General features: G+C 38.9%; 1 protein-coding gene across 1 annotated transcript; it reads left to right on the plus strand.

Annotated features, from left to right (window-relative positions):
• Positions 1-5,599: 5,599 nt before the first annotated feature.
• On the plus strand, positions 5,600-15,527 carry LOC125177844 (glucoside xylosyltransferase 2-like). The gene is made up of 4 exons (XM_047880342.1): positions 5,600-5,888; positions 6,430-6,600; positions 12,491-12,679; positions 15,327-15,527. The coding sequence occupies exons 1-4, from the start codon at positions 5,700-5,702 to the stop codon at positions 15,525-15,527; spliced, it is 750 nt and encodes a 249-aa protein (XP_047736298.1). The 5' UTR covers positions 5,600-5,699.
• Positions 15,528-19,135: the final 3,608 nt, after the last annotated feature.

The raw sequence follows: 19,135 nt of genomic DNA on the forward strand, positions 1-19,135 counted from the left end.
AAACTGTATGAAAAAAAATTTGGGATACTGTTTTCTCGAATAAAAAAAAATTTAAAACAATAACTAAAGTACTTTTGTTTTTATTGACCTTTCAAATAAGTAAGTTTCTGTGGCGCACCCTGTACAAGAAGCCGTACGTAGAGCTCTACGCCTGCTCGGAGGTGTAAGTGGAGTTCCGTAGACGTTTTGAGTGTGCCGAAGCAATATTGATTTACTTGCAACACGGAGAATTGTGATAGGATTTTGTCAATAATTCAACATAGGCATAATATGTGATCGTGCTAAACGGTGATTTTTGAGGAAAAAATTTCAATTAAGTTATGCCAGCTAATTTCTTTTCCTTTTGTGCTATAATTTGCAAGCAAATCTTGATATTCGTATCTAAGAGTTTTATGATCATTCACTAAATTAATATCATCATGACTTGATTCAAAACTAAGTGGAGTTTGACAAGCCAACCATTTTTCTAGCTACGTACGCAAATTCCTTTCTTTCTCCGCTGATAGTTGAACTCCAACTCACAAGAAATCCAACTAACAAAATGTTCTAAATTCTAGGTAGCTCTCTAAAATGTCCTCAAATTTTGAACGGGAAAAATGTAATTTTTTGCCTTGATTGCAAAAAATTACAATCAAGGCGTTGTCATTGCTATTTAGACAACGTCTCACTCATTTCTCCATATGCTCCCTAGTCAGTCAACGCAGATGACGCTGACACAATACAACCTCCTTTCATCCACGCGCACTGCGCACTGAGTCGACAGAAGCTAGGAATGGCAAATTCGAAGCCTCTGATTGGTCAGTTAGTTGGATGGTTTCGATAATACCTTTTCAGATGAGTCTTGCGTAAGACAGTTTTGTTAATGCCAAATTTTGACTGACTTACGCAATACGTAACTTTTTGAACGTAAGTACGAAAAGTTACGTGTACTTAGCAAAGTTTCGTTAATCTCTGCCCTGGCCTCACCAACTCTGGCTTAACCCCTTCTGACGTACCTAACCTATTTACGCTGCCACCGCTGTCACGCCACCACTTTCTCGCAACTTATGTCTTGCCCTACCTGTTCACTATCTCTACCGCTCTAACGTCCTGCAGTCAAAAAAAATGGGCAAGATCGGCTCAGGTAGATATAATATGTAAATATCGGCTCGTCATTAAAAAATGTAACGACGTGAGTAGGTTAGGCCGGAATAACTTAGGCCAGATATAAAATGTAGGACCATGCATGCTTAACTTAGCAAGCTTAGGCTGATGCTGGGGACACATGGCGCTATATTGTTTCAAGCACTTGACTTCATGGGCTGCTATGACCTCTAGCGTTCTTACCCACGGAAAGAAATATGAATAAATGTATGAAGTTGGGCATAGCTGGCTTCCGCCATGCGCCCCCCCAAAACATATAGTACAGTATAGACATTTTGTAAGGTTTGTGTTCATTTATTGATGTAGTTTTCCTTTCATTTATCAACTTGACGTTTGGTTCATATTCCTGCCTATGGGAGCAGCCTAAGGAGCTCGAAGCTATAGCGAAGCATGGAATATGGCATAGCTATGGCTCGAAGCTATAGCGAAGCATGTACACAACAACAGCCACAGGTAAGCATGGTCATTCGTATTGCATCTGACCTAAAGCCCCGTCCACACGTTCAAACTTATCGTCAGTCTTGCATGTCATGCCAGATTTGAGCGATTTTGACGGAAGACTGACGAGCGTCAACACGCTCAAACTTTCCTTCAGTTTTTAGTGCGATTTAGTGCAATGGAGGAGCTAGCGCTGCTCGCTACGGTGGTCCCGAAAATTGTTTTAAAAAATACCACAATGAGGGTTGATAGACAGCATCCCTACCAGCACCAGACAGCATTGACGACTTCATTTTGGCACATTCTTTCGATAAAGAGTTTATTTTCTACGTTACAAGTCATTGTTTGCTGTACGATAAACTTCTTTGCACTTAGCGATCAATGCGGCATAGGCTACTGCTCTCTTGTTCTTGTCACATAAGCTTTTTGATCAAATTTACCATAAACGTGGGAAACTACGATATAACTCCGTAAACTCACAAAAATAAATCGTGAAACCAGTGTCGGATATCCTGGGATATGAAAAACTAGAGCTAGCGGGGAACAATGTCACAGCTCTCATCATCAATGTAGATTATAGACTGAGATAGCGTAAAAGTCCACTTATATGCACGCTCAAACTTATCGTCAGTCTTGCATGAACCCAAAGGTCTCGCCCATCCGTCTTTTCCAGGTTTGTCAAACCTCAAACTCCGCCCACCCGTCATGCAAGACTTCAAACTTTGAGCGTCCACACCAGGGTGCGTACCGATATTGAGAAAAAGAATTCCAGGACTTTTCCAGGACTCTCCATGATCATCAGTATAATTTTCCAGGACTCGTATACGACAGGTTTAGCATGACTGAAAGAGTAACCGTGCATATTCTATCATCTCCTAAAGTTGATAACTAGCAAACGTGTAAATGCATAGAGCGGGCAGAGGACACAGAGGATCAAAAATGACACAAATCTGGAAATGCCCACCAAATTTCAGACGTCAGAACGCCAATGCCCACCAAATTTCAGACGTCAAAACATCTTCTTATGTTACAAAGCTGGTTAGTTCGGCATTGGGGTTGGCTTTGGCAGTGGATACACATACAGGCCTGCTCTCCGTCTCTACATAATTCACAGTGGCAGTAGACACTGCAGTGCTGATGCGTGCTGACTTTTGCGACGGACTATTCCCTTATACACTTTGGAGAAAGAAACTGCAGCTGCATCAGGCCACAAATCGGAAATGCGTGGCTGCGCTTTGCTTTTCACTTCACCGTGTTGCTTAGCTAACTTGGTGTGTTTGCTGCCTTTCGCATGACTTTTCAAAGCTGATTTCCCCATATTAGACACATCGAAGTCTTTCGAGCACACTGTACATATCGCCATACCTTCATGCTTGGGATGGCGAGCGATAAGCTTCTATTTTTAACCACGAGTCATGAAATTTACGCTTTCCACGCATGGCGATGTACAAATTGCACGCTTAAGAGGGAAGGCTGCCACCGCACATCAAATAGTTTCGAATACAACTGAGCCCGCCAGCCCGGTGACTGAGCTCACGTGATTGGTTCTCCAATCGCATGACAGACGATGATTGGAGAACCAATCAGAACGCAGGAAACAAGAGACTGTGGCACAGACTCTTATTTCATGCGTGCCAATCAGAACGCAGGAAACAAGAGACTGCAGAAACAGTTTAACGCTAATCGCGTTGGGTTAGCTGGGAAACGCCCTTAGTTTCTAATAACCACCGTAAAAAATAACCACTAATCTCGCAGCCTTGTCTGTCGAGATACTCTTCAACTGATATCTATTCTTGGTGTTGGATCAATAATATATTAGCTGGAACTTCAGGGAAGTACTTGAGCTTCCCGCTCCGCTAATGCGTTTCATTTCATGCAGTTCTTTCAATGGCGGGCAACGAAGTCACAGACAATGAGATAAAAAACTATAGGAACAAAGAAACTGAGAGAAACTAGCGTTGAAGATGCAGGAGGTGCACCAGTGCTGAAGCTACACATGCATCAGTGATAAATATGCACATGCTCTCAGGCACACGCACAAGTGAATGACTTACAGTCTCCTCCCCAAGGGTAACATAGACACAAGTTCGAGCGGTTGGAGTTGTCGTACACGGAGATGGCTCTGCTTGAGGCCAGAAATTCGGTCCTTTCATTTTCATAATTTTCAAAAATGGATTCGAGTTCACAATTGTGCGTTTGAAGACTGCATTTGATAGGAAACAATCTATGTTAATGCCTGGTAAAATAATCGCAGCGTATGTAAATAGAAGACACCTAAAAAATACTTAACAATATTAAGGGCAGATATCATTCGTACCCGAGGTTGTAGCGTGACACGACAACCCGTGGAGATTAGGGTTGACACACGCAGCACAGAAAAATACTTCCTTTTTATTTATTTGCAAATTCCAGTATTTTCCAGGCCTGGAAAATGAAAAATCAAATTTCAGGACTTTTCAGATTTTCCAGGATTGGTACGCACCCTGCGGCACACGCTCCGTCTTGTCGTCAAACCTGGCATGACATGCAAGACTGACGATAAGTTTGAGCGTGTGGACGGGGCTTAACTTATTCCGGCCTAATTTTCTCGCGTGGTTACATTTCTATAACCAAAAAAAAACTTGCACGGACGTAACCTAACCTGATTGGCTGCTGGAAAGGTGTGAGTCGGGGCGGCGTGAATAGGTCGGCCAGAAGATATTAGGCCGGAGTTAGTCACGTCGGATGCAGAACAACCTGTTTATCATTGAGCAGGCTTAAGTATTGACTGAAGATCAATGGCGCTGTTATCATTGATCAGTTTTTCACTGGTCTGGATTACGGAGTTCCAGCATACGAACAGTCTGTGACTGATAGCTCTGAGGCTCAGTGTAGTTGTTGCATGCTGAGGCTGGGCATTTGCTCCATGGCCCATACGACATAAATTTGTGGTCCTCGGCTGCGCCTCCTATTTTAGGATGTATGCCCATTTTATTGTATCATATTCTCATAAAATGTTGCGGATATTAGTAATACGGTCATAAAGTTAATTCTTACGGGCACTATTGTCATTAGAAATGGCAAGCATTTTCATTGGTTCAACGTAAAGCATTCCCTAGTGTATTCTGAGCATTCTCAAGTATGACATGCATCACTGGGAGCAAAACTCTTTCAAAATGTAGGCAAAAATTGTTATCTCTTCAGTTTGCTTGTTGCTCCAACTGCCACATCCACATAGTCACTTCTACAATACTTTAAGAACGAAACTTTGGACATTATTGGGAAGAATCTTGTTTTGATTCAAAAATAAATCCAAGTATGTAAGTATGCTGCCTTAATTCATTTTATCTGTGATGTTCGTAAATGAATCTACTACAGTTACTTACTAGTATTTTTTGAAGCTGGAAATTAGTCTACAGTAATCAAGGAAGTTAATATAGTCTCAACATTCACTTTCTCAGGAATAGAAAAAAGGGGTATGACTGGGGCCATACTTTCAAAACTCGCTAAGTGAACGCAAGTGCTTACGCTCAATTTTCTTGTCTATGATTGGTGGATTTGGCTTGAAAGTCCGTCAATGATTGGCTGATGAACTTACGATCTCTTAACTTTTTTTTTAAGTATAGGCTTTGGTCTTTTACTGGGTCACTTTTTTCTAACACGTTTTTTCTTTCGTTAGAAACCGTACGATTTTTTAGCTACATCAATATCCACGGCCGGATTTTTGACTTGGCGTAAAAATGTTTCCAAAACAGAGCAGGGGACATACTTTCAAAATTAGCTAAGTGAGCGTAAGTAGTTACGCTCAATTTTCATTTCTATAATTTGTGGATTTTGCTTGAAATGCCGTCAATGGTTGGCTGATGAACTTACGATCTCTTAACTATTTTTGAAAGTATGGGCCCAGGTCATTATGACAATAACCGACTTGATTGCTTCCTTTCGACATCGCGCTCACAGATTGGTAAGCATTTTTCCTTTCCTATTATAGGTTCATCATCGTGGGAAATGACGACACCGTGTTACCCATCATCGAAGCGTACGTGTCTCAATGGCCAGATGAAATAAGAAGTCGACTTTCTTTGAGCTTTCGGAAAATTTTCGTGCCGGACACTTGGTATTGGATCGACCTTTACGAGATGTGTGACACAGAGAAATTGTTCCTGCCTTGGGCGTTGCCAGAGTTTGATTCAGTGGTTTATTTGGATACTGATCACGTCTTCATGAGACCTCCAGAGCATTTGACACAACTTTTCAAAAACTTCGATGATAAACAAGCCATTGGCGTGGCGCCTGTTGACGGCTACTACCTGCAATTCACTATAGAGGTAAATCACACAAAATCTTCTAAATAGAATAGTCAATCTATAGATGTTTCAGCGTGTGAGAAATGTAACAGCAATTGTTCGTTATCAAAAAGTACCCGAAATCGTCATTTACACATCTTCAGTGTTGGATTCAGATCTGTTCATAATCTAGCGTTTATGTCAATCATAGTCTTCTTCACTAAATAATATCACAATGGAAACGTATTACTATATTCTTTCAACTCCAGGTACATGTATAATTTTTCACCGATCAAATGTGAATAAGGTCTAAATGTATATATTTTTCTAAGCTGTCTGTTCTTGTAAAATTGATGGAAGTAGCCTAAATTGAGTCCCTAGGTTTATAGTAAAGATCGTCGAGGACAGTTGGAAGGTATCAAAAATCTAGGCTCTATTGGTACAATTTATAACTGATTTGCATGTCAGAAACCTAAACTTTATTACTCGATGAAATATCTGGTTTAAATATTTTAGCCTCATTTTTCAGTATTAGTCAGCTGTCTTAATAGTAAAAAAATGCCTCGGATTTTCCTCCACTTAGATCCCATATTACGGAGAGCAAGGCTTGAGCGCGGCGCTGCTGTTGAGCAACTTAACGCGATGGCGTAATCTTCCATTTCCCTGGATGCTCATGGTCAAGAGAGTGACTGAACATTTCAAGGACAAAATAGTAGTGGGAGACCAAGATATTTTCAACATTATTTTCAGTGAGGTAAGCAACCACTGCAATTTTTGTACGGATTCTAAAAGTCGCAGATGTTCGAATAATTTTGATAAGATCACCACACCCTATTAGCATGACTTATTAATTTCAGTTGATATTTATTACAAATTTAATGGTTAAATCGAGTCTGCATTTTTCTTACTTTATTTACATTTGTCTTTATAAAAAATATCCAAGCATTGTGTGAACCGAGGTTCTTTATAAAACTCGTATCCTAACCCTAACAAAATTCGGGGTATGCTTCAGCCTCCGCCCCAGAGTTGCTATGTTCGCGTAAGAGTTATTCTGGGTCAGTTGGCCAACTGATCGCAATCAGCGACTAGTCAGAACAGCTCCTTGCCGACTTTACAGTCTCCTGAGAGTAGGGCAAGATCGAGTTTGCAGAATAAGGACCACACGCTTGTAGCTGTCTGATTCGGGGACCGGAATGTAGACCGAAAAGCGGACATATGGAAGCTGGTGGACTATATGCTCCCCGCGTCCTTGGTGTTCCTTAATCCAGAGCCGCCCTCGGCTCTAAATTTTGCTAGGGAAGATAGGATTTTTGGTAGATCAATAATCTAATGTACGCTGTTATATATGTAGAAGTTGTCTGAGTTTATGGTCGTCAATCTCCGGTGTTTCGATTTATCTTTCAAGTAGTTCCAAAATTATACAGGGTCATTCACGGTAACTTCCTGATTTGAAATCTCACTAAAAAATAACTGGTCAAAAATCATTACAATTTACATTTTATTAAAAAGACATTACCTGAATTTTCATATCATTTTAGTTTTAATTATGACATCGGACGAATGACGGCCCCCACTATCAACGCATTCAGTTAGTCAATTTTGGAAGTTCCGTTCAACTCGCTGAAGCATATTGCCAGGTATGTTGGCGATGGCTTGGCACATGTTGTTCTTCAAATGAGGTAGGGTCCTTCGACAGTCACTGTAAACAATTGATTTATGATAATCCCACGAAAAAAAATCACACTGAGTCGAATCGGAGGATCGAGCCGGCCAAAGAAGGCCACCTCTCAAGGAAATGAAGCGCATTCTGAGTACGGAATGCTCGTTATAAGTAGTGATAATTGAACTCGTCAGAAAAGTACGTCTAGGCAGCAAACGCACACTGCTCGCTTTTACAATAGATAGTGGCAATTGACTAGGCGGGACACAAAACTTAATGACCTATGTAATGAATTTTAGTTTTAGGAATTTTGTAGCAGATGTTCTAGCAAGATCAACCTAAGTATTGGAAGGACCTGTCTTACGGTTTGGTCATCCGTTTCGTTGATCCTTACTGAAGCCAGCCGCTTGCGTTCTTGCTCTTAGAGAACTTCTCTCCTCTGTTCTGCTTTCTACGTAATAAACTTGGAACCTGGACCAAGCCTAATATCTCTAACAAGTAACAACCCATCGGAATTTGCCGTCAATGAATCAAATAAATCCACCTGTTTGAACCTGAACCAATAGGAACATTACAACCTTGCTTTCACATGTAATACTCTCCTTCCTTTTCCTACAACAGCTGATTGCTTGGCATGAAATACAAAACAGGAAGTTTCCGTCAATTCTCCCTGTACTATCATAAAAGACTTTAGTGTATTGTTCGCATCGCTGAAATTGAAGGAGCGTATGAGCCACGACAATATAAACCCTAATTAACTTGAGACCCTAAACAATACCCATGCTACACATTATCCTGAACAAATAAATTAACCCACACCTAATTCTTAGAACTAACCTAAAAACAACTATATGTCGAGTTGTCACAATTCTAAGTAATTTAACAAAATGAGTCAACTAAAGTGAAATTCTGTCATTCTCTTACATGATTCATAGAAGGGAGAATTTGTGAGGCACTTCAGCGGGCAACCTTTTGGCCGCTTTTCGATGTATCATAAGCCGCCTAACTTCTGCAAGCCGGCCTTGAGATAAAAAGTTTATAAATCTTTCTTTAGAAGTAACTGATTACCGTATCGAGGCTTCAACCAGCACTTTCATGCTTGCCTGGTTATAGTAAGGATATACCGTATGTGTCACTTTTGTAAAAGCATTCCGATATCATGTTTCGTCTTCAGTTCCATACCAGCAGATTCAAACCATATCTCTAATGTATGCTCTAACACTTTGTGTTCATACTCTAAGCTTTGCCTCATGATCATTAATCAAATCTTTATGCCTCAAACGGAATTAAATATTCTTTGAACCCATATACTAAAATGAAAATTATTTGTGTCATTCGTGTATCTCTGGGCCAGCCGGTAGAAACCAGAAATCTATTGTTAATGTAGCTTATTTCTCCATCTATACATATGTATATTATGGTGTTTATATACAAGGCTGTGAGTTCAACAGCAGACCTCGATTGCAAAATCCAGGTTTGTGTTGACCGTTCCCGAGAAATTTTCTAAAACACAGTAGCGTACATGTCCCGGAGGCCTGCGTCAACTATTCGCTCGTAGGTAGCTGATACGAGTCAATATCTTTCATGCTAACACACTGTAACCTGGACATGATTTATGTTGAGAAATCATCCAATAATGCCAACATTACCTTTTGGCGGCTGCGGTGAGAGAAGGGTTTATTGTCTCACATAGCGATCGTCAAAAGTTAGAGTTCGTGGTGTTGTAAATTAAGTTTTATATATCTTGGTATTGTTTTTGTCCAGATTCATGCCGATCCTGGTTCTTTTCGATTGTGCAATTTTGCAATATCCTATGGAATGCGATGTTTTTAATTTAACATGGTCATTATTTTGTCTTGCGGGGTTATATTGCTAGAGACGTATTCCAATAAAAAGAAAAATAGAGCCATCTTCGTCCCTGCATTGTTCAGCCAAGCAATCGTACAGGTCATTCCATTAGCTACAGTGAATAAGTATGACTGCAAAGAAACTTCGGGTTTCTTTGAACGAGAGTTAAAGATAATCCGTTACAGGAACTTTATTTACTCCAGAAGTGGTTTCTGCAACAAGTCGAAATAGGACAAGGTATTAACTTCAATAGTGGTATACCAAATGCCGTTTCGATTTACCTAGTATATGACTGATCATGGGTACAAAATAGACAACAGTAATAGTACATTTAAACAAGGTTCTTACCAAATCATCGGAAAAACTAGGTTGCTTTAATACGATACAAGAACGTAAAAAACACGAGGTCGTGGTGCTACTGCAAACGTGATGCAATCCGACTGAACGTGACGAGACGTATATCGCATCGGTCATTAAGGGTCGAAATTATTTGCTATCGAGAGACCTCAGCAATTAAATTTTCTGGTGTATCTTTATTACCGAGTGAACACTGAGAATATTACAAACCATTGCGATGAATCAGATCAATACTGAAACATTTGTTAATACGAGTTCCGGTCTATTACTGTGACTCCTGAAATGAATAAATTAACATGAATAAATATCTAATAAAGAAGTGAACATTAAATAATGATCACAAGGACAAAGATGTGCCTATTGAAATGCTGCTCAAATATTTACAAAAAAATATACACGCTTGAAAATGTAACGGCTAACTCGAAACCTAACATCCACCGTTTTCACGTTTCCAATAAACACGAAACGCACCTTACACATCGACGGCAAACACAAGACTAAACTAGCTTCCGTAATTCGGTCAAGGTCATGTCAAACTCTCACTAATAAAAAATATAAACTTATTCAATCCCTAATACCATATTGGATACATTACTCGTTAGAAGTAGTCAATTTGATACATCTTTCATGAAAGGTAGCGGAGAAATGGGAGGATTTTTGTTGCTTCTTGCTTAACTTCAATGTTGCGCCTAAGAATTTGTCAAGATACTGACAAATAGGCGGGCAGACTTCAAGTTCGGAGCCAACCCCTTAAACCAGTGGTTCCCAAAGTGGGCGATATCGCCCCTCTAGGGGCGGTGGAAAGATTTTGGGGGGCGATAAAGAAGAAGAGGGTGGTAGGGGGGCGATAGGGGGCGGTAGTCCGAAATCAATGTCAGAAGTTCGAATGTTTGTTAGACGATTTGTACACAACACGTGCAGCACATGGCTCCCAGCGATGGTTTTTTCTGTTGTTCTAAGTTACCTCTCCTGGGTTTACGTCTTGGACAAATTAACGGCCGGACTCGCGGCCGGTCTCACGGCCAATTTTCAAATTCAATGATTAAGGAATATCTCTCAAACTAATGAACTCCATCGTTTGTTTTTGCCATATTTATATCTTATATGGCAATACGGGTCGAAATTCACAGTGACCAAGTAATATCTTCCAAACTATTGAACAGATTCGAACGAAATTTTGAATTTACAGTCCTAACTACCAAAAGGTAATGTTTAGCTCGTGAAAATTTTTTCGATTGTGCCTTCGTTCGCGATTTTTTTTTTCATTTCACCTTCATTCGTGATTTAAACAGCAATTCCTGCTTAAATTCGTAGAAATCAAGAAACTTTTTCCAAACTACTGAACAGATTTGAACGAAACTTAGTATTTAAATACCTAACCTCAGCAACGGTGATGTTTACATTTTTTTTCTTTTTGCCTTCGTTTGCGAGTTATACGGCTATACGTATACTGATTCTGATACATAGAAGCCATCGATCGACCGGTAGAAAAGCCGGTCGTTCCTACTATATCTGTATAACTCGCAAACGAAAGCAAAATGGAAAAATTGTAACGAGATAAACATCACCGCTGAGAGGTTATGTATTTATATACAAAGTTTCGCTGAAACCTGTTCTGTAGTTTAGAAGAAATTTCTTGATCGCCGCGAATTTAAGCGACAAATTACCCGGCGATACGGGCCGAATATAAGGAAATGTGAGATCAAGAATGACGGTGAAATGAAAAAAAACTCGCAAACGAAGGTAAAATCGAAAAAAATTTATAAGCTAAAAAATCACCGCTTGGTAGTTAGGAATGTATATTCGAAATTTCGTTCAAATCTGTTCAATAGTTTGGAAGAAATTCTTTGATCACTGCGAATTTCGGCCTGTTTCGCACGCAATATACGCGAAAATCACGAATGAAGGTGAAATTAAAAAAAAAATTACGAGCTAAACATCACCGTTAGGTTCTGATAAATACGTGTACCAAGTTTCATAGAGCTGTGTTCATTAGTTTGGGAGATATTACTTGATAATTGAATTTGGAGATTGGTCGTGCGTGAATTTACGGCCGCGAGTCCGGCCGTAAATTCGCCCGCGACGTCCTTGGCTTCTAGTGCTAAAACAGTTGAAACAGCTGAAAAACATATTGGTTCACTAAATGGGGTTCTATTTGCGAAATACACATTTGTGTTTAACCTTTATCTTTTAAAATTGCAGCGTACTAAATTTCAAGAAAGTGGCGTATGTCTGTGGGGGGCGCTAGAAATTCACTAGGGAGCCAAAGGGGACGCCAGCCTGAAAAAGTTTGGGAACCACTGCCTTAAACAGTTGTCGGGATCTTGAACGCTTGTCCTGACTTGAACTGCCATCTACGGCCTTATGTTCATTTGTGATTTATAAATTTTTATTATGCGTCGTGGGGCCACTTTATGAGGATACGTGACTTCGATAAATTCTTTGGTGTCAATTTGTGTCTGTGCATAGCATTATTATTTCTATTTTTATTGGTCTCCGTGTCATTAGCCCGCAAATGGCTGCGCATCTGCAGAGACCGGTGACGATTAATCTAACTTAGCTGCTCTAAGATTGACAGTATTATTGCACGCTCTCTCTCAACAGCAAGATTTGCAATGTGTAATCAAATTGCTGTTGCCATTCCTGACATGAGTTTCTATTGACAGTTTCTTTAATATCGACTCGTTAAAAAATTCGTCAAAGACTTTTCGATGAAAAAATTTGTAGAATTCAGTTCGTCTGACGAAAAAATAAGAGCCATCGACTGACTTCGATTTAGTTTCCAGAATACATCTATGATCTCAGTTGTGACTGGGCAAGTATAACTGAACAGTGCCTGACAACGAACTGGCGCTGCAGCTCCATAGAGCAAACGGGCTTCTCTTTGGTGCATGGAGCGAGGTCAAGGTTTTTTCGCCGTCAGCTCTGGTCAACCCAACCGATTGACCGCCTATTGATCCCAATGCAAGTAAGTTATCAACATTAGAATTCTATTTATATCTGTGATGAGAGTTTCTAATCTCTAGACTACAGTGAATCTTCTTAACAATTTATTCGTCAGCTTTTTTAGTTGTCCGGCATTGTATGTGCAGGATAAATGAGGTCACAGAGCGATGAAATATTTGTGTTTCACACCACAAAAATTGATACCCTCACAACAACCCTCATGCAGTGGTTGAAGTAGACTTTTGCGATTTTTTTCAAGCTGATAATTGTGAGTCATTCGACTCAAAATTTGATTTCTAATGATGGGTTCCATTCAAAGAGCAGACTACTTTATATACAGTATTGGTGATTTACAAGAAATTTAAAAATAGTTTTGAACCAGGACGATAAATTGATACCTTGTCTGGTGCATGTATATAGTATATCTTCGGCATTCAATTCACTCCACGTCAATGAAATGATGCCTAAATGACAACTTCGTTCAAGATTGTTCTTACTGCCGATAAAAAATTGTGTTCTTAAGTAAGCGTATAATATTTTCTCTCTATATGAGAGAGTATTTAGTGGCAAAAAAACATTAGAAATGATAGCCTACAAAGCCTAACTGCACGGGAAGGAAGTTAGCTTGTTGCTGCTCAAAAATTCAGGCCACGAAAATAACAAAATACGTTTTGCATTTAAAAAAATTTCTTTTTACCTAAAGTATGAAATAAAAAAATAATATCCGTTGATTAACTGTTAATGCATTTTGATTAATGTTTAAATAATTCAGGAAGATAAAAGGAAATTTAAACCATTAGAAGATGTCAGAAAGTGGTTAGGTATATGGACGCACATCGAGTTTGAGGTAGGTGTGGGAGCAGTTCAATGCGCCTTCGTGCATGCAGCTCAACATTTCCAACTAGTTGATATCAATCAATTACCCTGAAATCACCTGTTCCACTCAACTGTATAGCTCGAACTAAACATAGAGATGCTCTATGATGAGCAATATATCTAATTGGGAATTTAAAGAAATGTTGAATCACAATCACTTTTCAATCACAAGATAGCATGTATAGTTAGGTAGGCTTATTGAGGAGTTTAATCTAAAGAATTTATTAAAAAAAATAGTGAAATTTTCCAGAAATGTCTCGTCATAAAGGACAGTTATCATATCTTATTCATATTTAAGTCTAGATAATTTGATACATAATATATTTAGGTTAAAACGTTAGGTTATATTCTTGAAGAAAACTGCTCTATAAACTGAAGGAACCAAAACATAAAGCACAATAATGGTGCTGACTATAACCTATACGCAAGAGCTCGAAATCAAGCTAAAGAAAGCTGTCGCACCGCAGTAAAAACCCTCGAAAAAATATTGCTAAAAATGCAAAAAAAAGAACCCGAAAGCCTTCTTTTTGTACACTAGCTCGAGTGCAAGATAAATGACGGTATTTCTGATTTGAAAGTAGATCAACGAAAGATATCCTCTGATGAGGGCAAGGCTAACGTTCTTAATCAGTTTTTCAGTAGCGTATTCACTGAAGAGGACTTGAACAGTATTCCAGCTATTGAGGAGCGCCAAGTCGGCTCTAAGTTAACAAGTTTTGAAATACAAGAAGAAGAGGTTTTCAAGCGCCTTATCGCTGTAAATCCAAAAAAGTCATGTGGACCAGACGGCTTCAACCCCCAGATTACTCAAAGAGTTGGCAACTGTCCTAGCCGGCCCTTTGACGTCATTATTTCGAAAAACTTTGAACGAAGGGATCTTGACGGCTGACTGGAAAAAGCTTAAGTGACACCATTATTCAAAAAATATAACTCAGTACTCACTGCAGTGAGTGACAGAGAGCGCATTTTCTCGTCGACGAAAACTTGAGGTCACGGACAGACGGACGGACAGACAGACGGACATGGCGAGCACAATAGTGCATTTTTTCCATAAATGAGAAAATGCGCTAGAAAGGCGACAAAAGCTGCCCGGGTAACTATCGCCCTGTCAGTTTGACAAGTGTCGTTTGCAAGGTAATGGAATCTATTGTGAGGGATCGATTGATAGATCATTTGACTGTTAATAATCTCCTATCAGACTGTCAACATTGCTTTATTGCCGGGAGATCCTGCACCACTAACCTCTTGTCAGGATCCCTTGTGAATCAAGTCACGAAAAATTCAAGAATCAGCAACAGGCCATGGGCCTATTTCTTCAGTGCCGACACTTCTATTCTATTCTAATAAAGGACCTGAAAATTTTGTTTATGATAATTCATTGCAGTAAAAGCGACCTAATGACGTAGCGGCGTTCAAAAATTGTTTGATTCAATTTAGTTAATGAAATATTTTTAATCAAAACAAAATGTAATAAAATATTCTTTATGTGTTTCAAGTACGTTGGGAAATTCAAATTTTCGTCCGGCCTGATCAGTAAGAATCGAAAAATAAAGACATGACCTTTCTACACACCAATTTTACCCGATTATTGGCATGGACGATGTTTAAATTACAACTTGATCTTAACCGGATTACACCGATTTTGATATATATATAAGTCTTGAATTTATGTGTTTTTTTTTTACATTTGCCCTTATAGCCAAAGATCTCGTTAGTGTCATTGTAAAGAATAGAAATTGCAATTTCCATTATTATATAGTTTAACTGGAAATTTATGTGTTTGTGTTATGCAGGAAATATTCCTTGCGTGGGAAAGACACGTCATCACTGACCCCGTATCGGTGTTACTGCAGAATTTGACCAAGACTCTGCACACTCGGGAGGACGAATTGCGGCAAATGAGAGGCAGCGAGGAAACACACCAGTTTTGCGTATATGGTTTTGAAAAGCTTCTGAAGCAACTAACCAACTTTGTAGAAAGCCAAAAACAATGATGGTCATCTGAATGATGGATGGTTATACTCTCGGTTTTACAAAACGATAAACTCTTGGGAAAATATTAAAGGTGAAAGATACGGGTTGGATGTTTTATTTATTATTAATTATGAGCTGATAATATTAGGTCAAGTGCAATGCAATGTCTGACCGTTCCAAATTGTTGTTTTTTAAAGTCGATCTCCCTAATTGTCTTATATTTCCAGTCACTTATTATGCATGAAGGTTTGTATAATATTAAGCGCATGGTCTAATCATCTCGTACAAAAATCAGTAAAACCTTATGCCTGATTACTTTGCGGTATTATTCTTATAATTTGAATTTGTCCTCTCCTTTTTTTAGTAAGAGGGGAGTTTAATCCTCTACCGCCTGACACCAGTAGCCAGAGCAATATTGTCACAAGCCTACTTCCCAAAAAAGATACGTTCTAGTGAGCGCAAAATGACTTGCACTGATGGTTGCCGCCACGTACGACAACTTTAAAATGTTCTCTGTTGCGTACAAACGTCCTCAGGTTGCCACACTCAATAGTTTACGTATAATTTAAGTTGGAAGTTATGTTCCCGGAGAGTGACATAAGGCGGTAGAGGGTTAAACATAAACTCTTAGTTTAAAAAAAAGTTTAACCGTTAACTCTTAAAACAATGAAGGACATGCATAAAATTTCTGCCTCTTGAATCACAAGTAATATTGAATATATATTATTGTAATTATTTATCCTCCCTGATTGAAAAGAAGTACCTATTAATCGCTCGAGTTGTGTGTTCGATGTTTAGATTCTGCGCTGTACGTTAGTGTGCTGCTCTCTGCTATATAACTTTTTGTGATATATTGATGGTGATGAATGGGCTACCCCAGTTAAGTGAATGGGCATAAGCCAGAAATACGATAGATAAGTTTCACACTACTACCGTCTATGCCTAATCTGTTAAATTTATGATGCGCGATTCGTCCACGCTTTGATCCTATTACTATATTCAGAACCGCAGCATTAAATAGTGTTGATTCAGTGAACCGTAATCCGAGCCGCAACAATAGAACAAACCTACTGTTGATCCTAATGAACCACAAGTAAAACCGCAACATTGAAACAAATCGAGTGTTGATCCTGTGAAAGAAAAAAACGAATGTTGATCCAGTGAAAGAAAAAAACGAATGTTGATCCTAGTAAACGGCGTCTGAACCGCAGCATTAAAACAAAGCTAGTGTTGGTTCCAGTGAACCATGAATAGAATCGTAGCATTAAAACAGCCGGAGTGGTAATCCTGGTGAACTGCACTCAACGTGGTCAACAAGAATCGTTATTGTAGACCACCAGCTCGCCACGAGTGTTGATCTTTTTTACCATTTGAACACATCAACTTCTCGAAAGTTCAACAAACTGCCCTCAGATTCCACAAAATCAAACGTAATCGATTCATCCATTGAGCTTCGCCAATTTTTGCAAAAATTTTTATTCGATTTTTAGGCGTCTTAAGGAAAGCATATGGTCATCCACCGTTAACGCTGCTCCAATTTTCAATAAGGCAGCAGCTCCCTGCAACGCAGCAGCTAATTCTCCGCCGATCAATCTTTACTCCATTAGTCGTTAACAACATTCATCACGGTAAAAACTCGATTCAATCATAATTATTTTCAACATGCCAAATGTTGACTTAATCGACAACTTTCACAACATGATCAAAATTAATTTTTTTATTCATTCCTCGGCGAAGATAATCGATCTATTTCTGATTTCGTTATTTATAATTCAAGTTTACAGATTCGTTATTAATCGATATTATTTAACGTGAAATTCAAGTCATGCTGAACAATTCCCGTTTTGAAATGGAAAAACGCGCTAACCGCGAAAATTATGTTATTGGTATCGGTCAAATGTCAATGCGAGGTCGTAACTACAGAATAACGCGGAACGAAGGTACAATTCATGTAGTAATAACATTACAAAGAGCGGGTCAACTCAGCATTCTGCACACACGTGTCGAGGTTAACAACTCAGCAATCCGTGTGTGACGGAACGCGAATTCTGTGAAATATTTTTTTGAGAACGTAGTATGACGGGATGCTTATTTCGTGGTATATATATATTTTTGTTTCTAGGACGCATTGGTTCAACTGTACGTTCTATTAATCTTGTGCTTAGATTAGTGATATAGTCAATTGTTGGTAACATTTATTTTATGACTGTAATATGGAATCTCATTCAACTGTGATATTATTTTGTTAACTCAAGGGTTTAATTTATTTATGACTAAGCAATGCGTAAACAAATATTTATTTCATGACTGTAATATAGAATCTCGTCTAGCTGTAATATTTGTAGGATTTAGTTGTTAGTGTCTTGGGACGAGACTGAATGTGTAGCTCCAACGTGATTGGTTGAGCTGCTCCTGGCCTGGTGACGGTGCGCGATAGATAGTTATTTGAGCGATGTAGAGTTTGGTAACTTTGGAATTAGTTTAAGATTATTCGACTTTTAACTGTGATTAGTTTGCCAAATGATTAAAAATATAATGACTTTATTGTATTGTATTATATTATCTATTTTTTTGCACTTAGAAAGTGTTTAGGTCTGTTTTGTACATTGTAAACGGGATGTTGAGGTAAGCTCATTTTGGCCGAGTTACCCCTCGCGGATAAGTTGTGTGTGCTCAGTGTTACTGGGTAGGGGTGACACGGTTTCGACTCGAAATAGGCAGAGCTATGAATAATTTCATACAATCGTATATTTAAGGCAGGAAAGCAATTTATTGGTTAGAAAAAATTTTATTGAATTTAGTGGCCAGAACATTTGCTTCAATTTTAAATCTTCATTGTTGAATCTTTGGAGCCGGGACGGTTGCATTGAAAAAAAAGAGGTGAAGCCAAGAGATGACGAATGGCTGGAACCGCGGCAACTGAAGTAGAGCTTAGCAGGTAAGTCGTGGCTGCTGCTTCGTCACCAGCTACACAGCAGGTTTGAGGTTCATACTGTGCAAAATTAGTTATTTTAAATAAAAAGACCATAGAAAACAAGGTAAAAAGCATAAAGTAACGTAAAGCAGTAAATTTATATGAGGATAAGATAAACTAAATAATCACCTGAGATTAAATGCCACTCAGTGTGCTAACGCACTTTTTGGAAGAATTGCATTAGGTGAAAAAAGAAGAAATCATTTGAAGGTGGATGCTTCAGACGGAATTAAATTAAGAATAGTCGAAGATTGGTGCGTAGAAGTAAGAATATAGGTAAAGCGATTCGGCGTGAACTCTAAACATAGGGCTCTAGTAGAAGCCTCATCTACCTAAAGTGGTTAATGAAGTTGAATTTGAAGAAATTAAACAATTGAAGTCTGAAGCATCGCACACAATAATTAAGCATAGATTTGAGCAAACTAAACAAAACGAAAGAATATCGGGCACTCAAACCAAGAAATAGATAAAGCACAGAACGAGGAAGAAATTTAGACTTATGGTTGAATGCTGGTGAAGTAGCGGCGGCAGACGACAGGTAGGCTGGAGATCACAAAATTTGGTATGGCTACGGTGGTGTATCAGTGCGAATTTCTTGTTTGCGGAAAACCGGGTCTGACCTTAATTACCCTAACATTAAACTTACCCTAGACT

This window comes from Hyalella azteca, unplaced genomic scaffold (genome assembly GCF_000764305.2).
Source record: "Hyalella azteca isolate HAZT.00-mixed unplaced genomic scaffold, Hazt_2.0.2 contig5234, whole genome shotgun sequence".
Lineage (NCBI taxonomy): Eukaryota > Metazoa > Arthropoda > Malacostraca > Amphipoda > Hyalellidae > Hyalella > Hyalella azteca.

Bases quoted from the DNA above. Each gene is read 5' to 3' on its own strand.
- LOC125177844 (XM_047880342.1), top strand. From the start codon at position 5,700: ATGTGTGACACAGAGAAATTGTTCCTGCCTTGGGCGTTGCCAGAGTTT. The intron at 6,601-12,490 runs GTAAGCAACCAC...ACTTCGATTTAG, and splicing joins TCAACATTATTTTCAGTGAG to TTTCCAGAATACATCTATGA. The intron at 12,680-15,326 runs GTAAGTTATCAA...TGTGTTATGCAG, and splicing joins GCCTATTGATCCCAATGCAA to GAAATATTCCTTGCGTGGGA.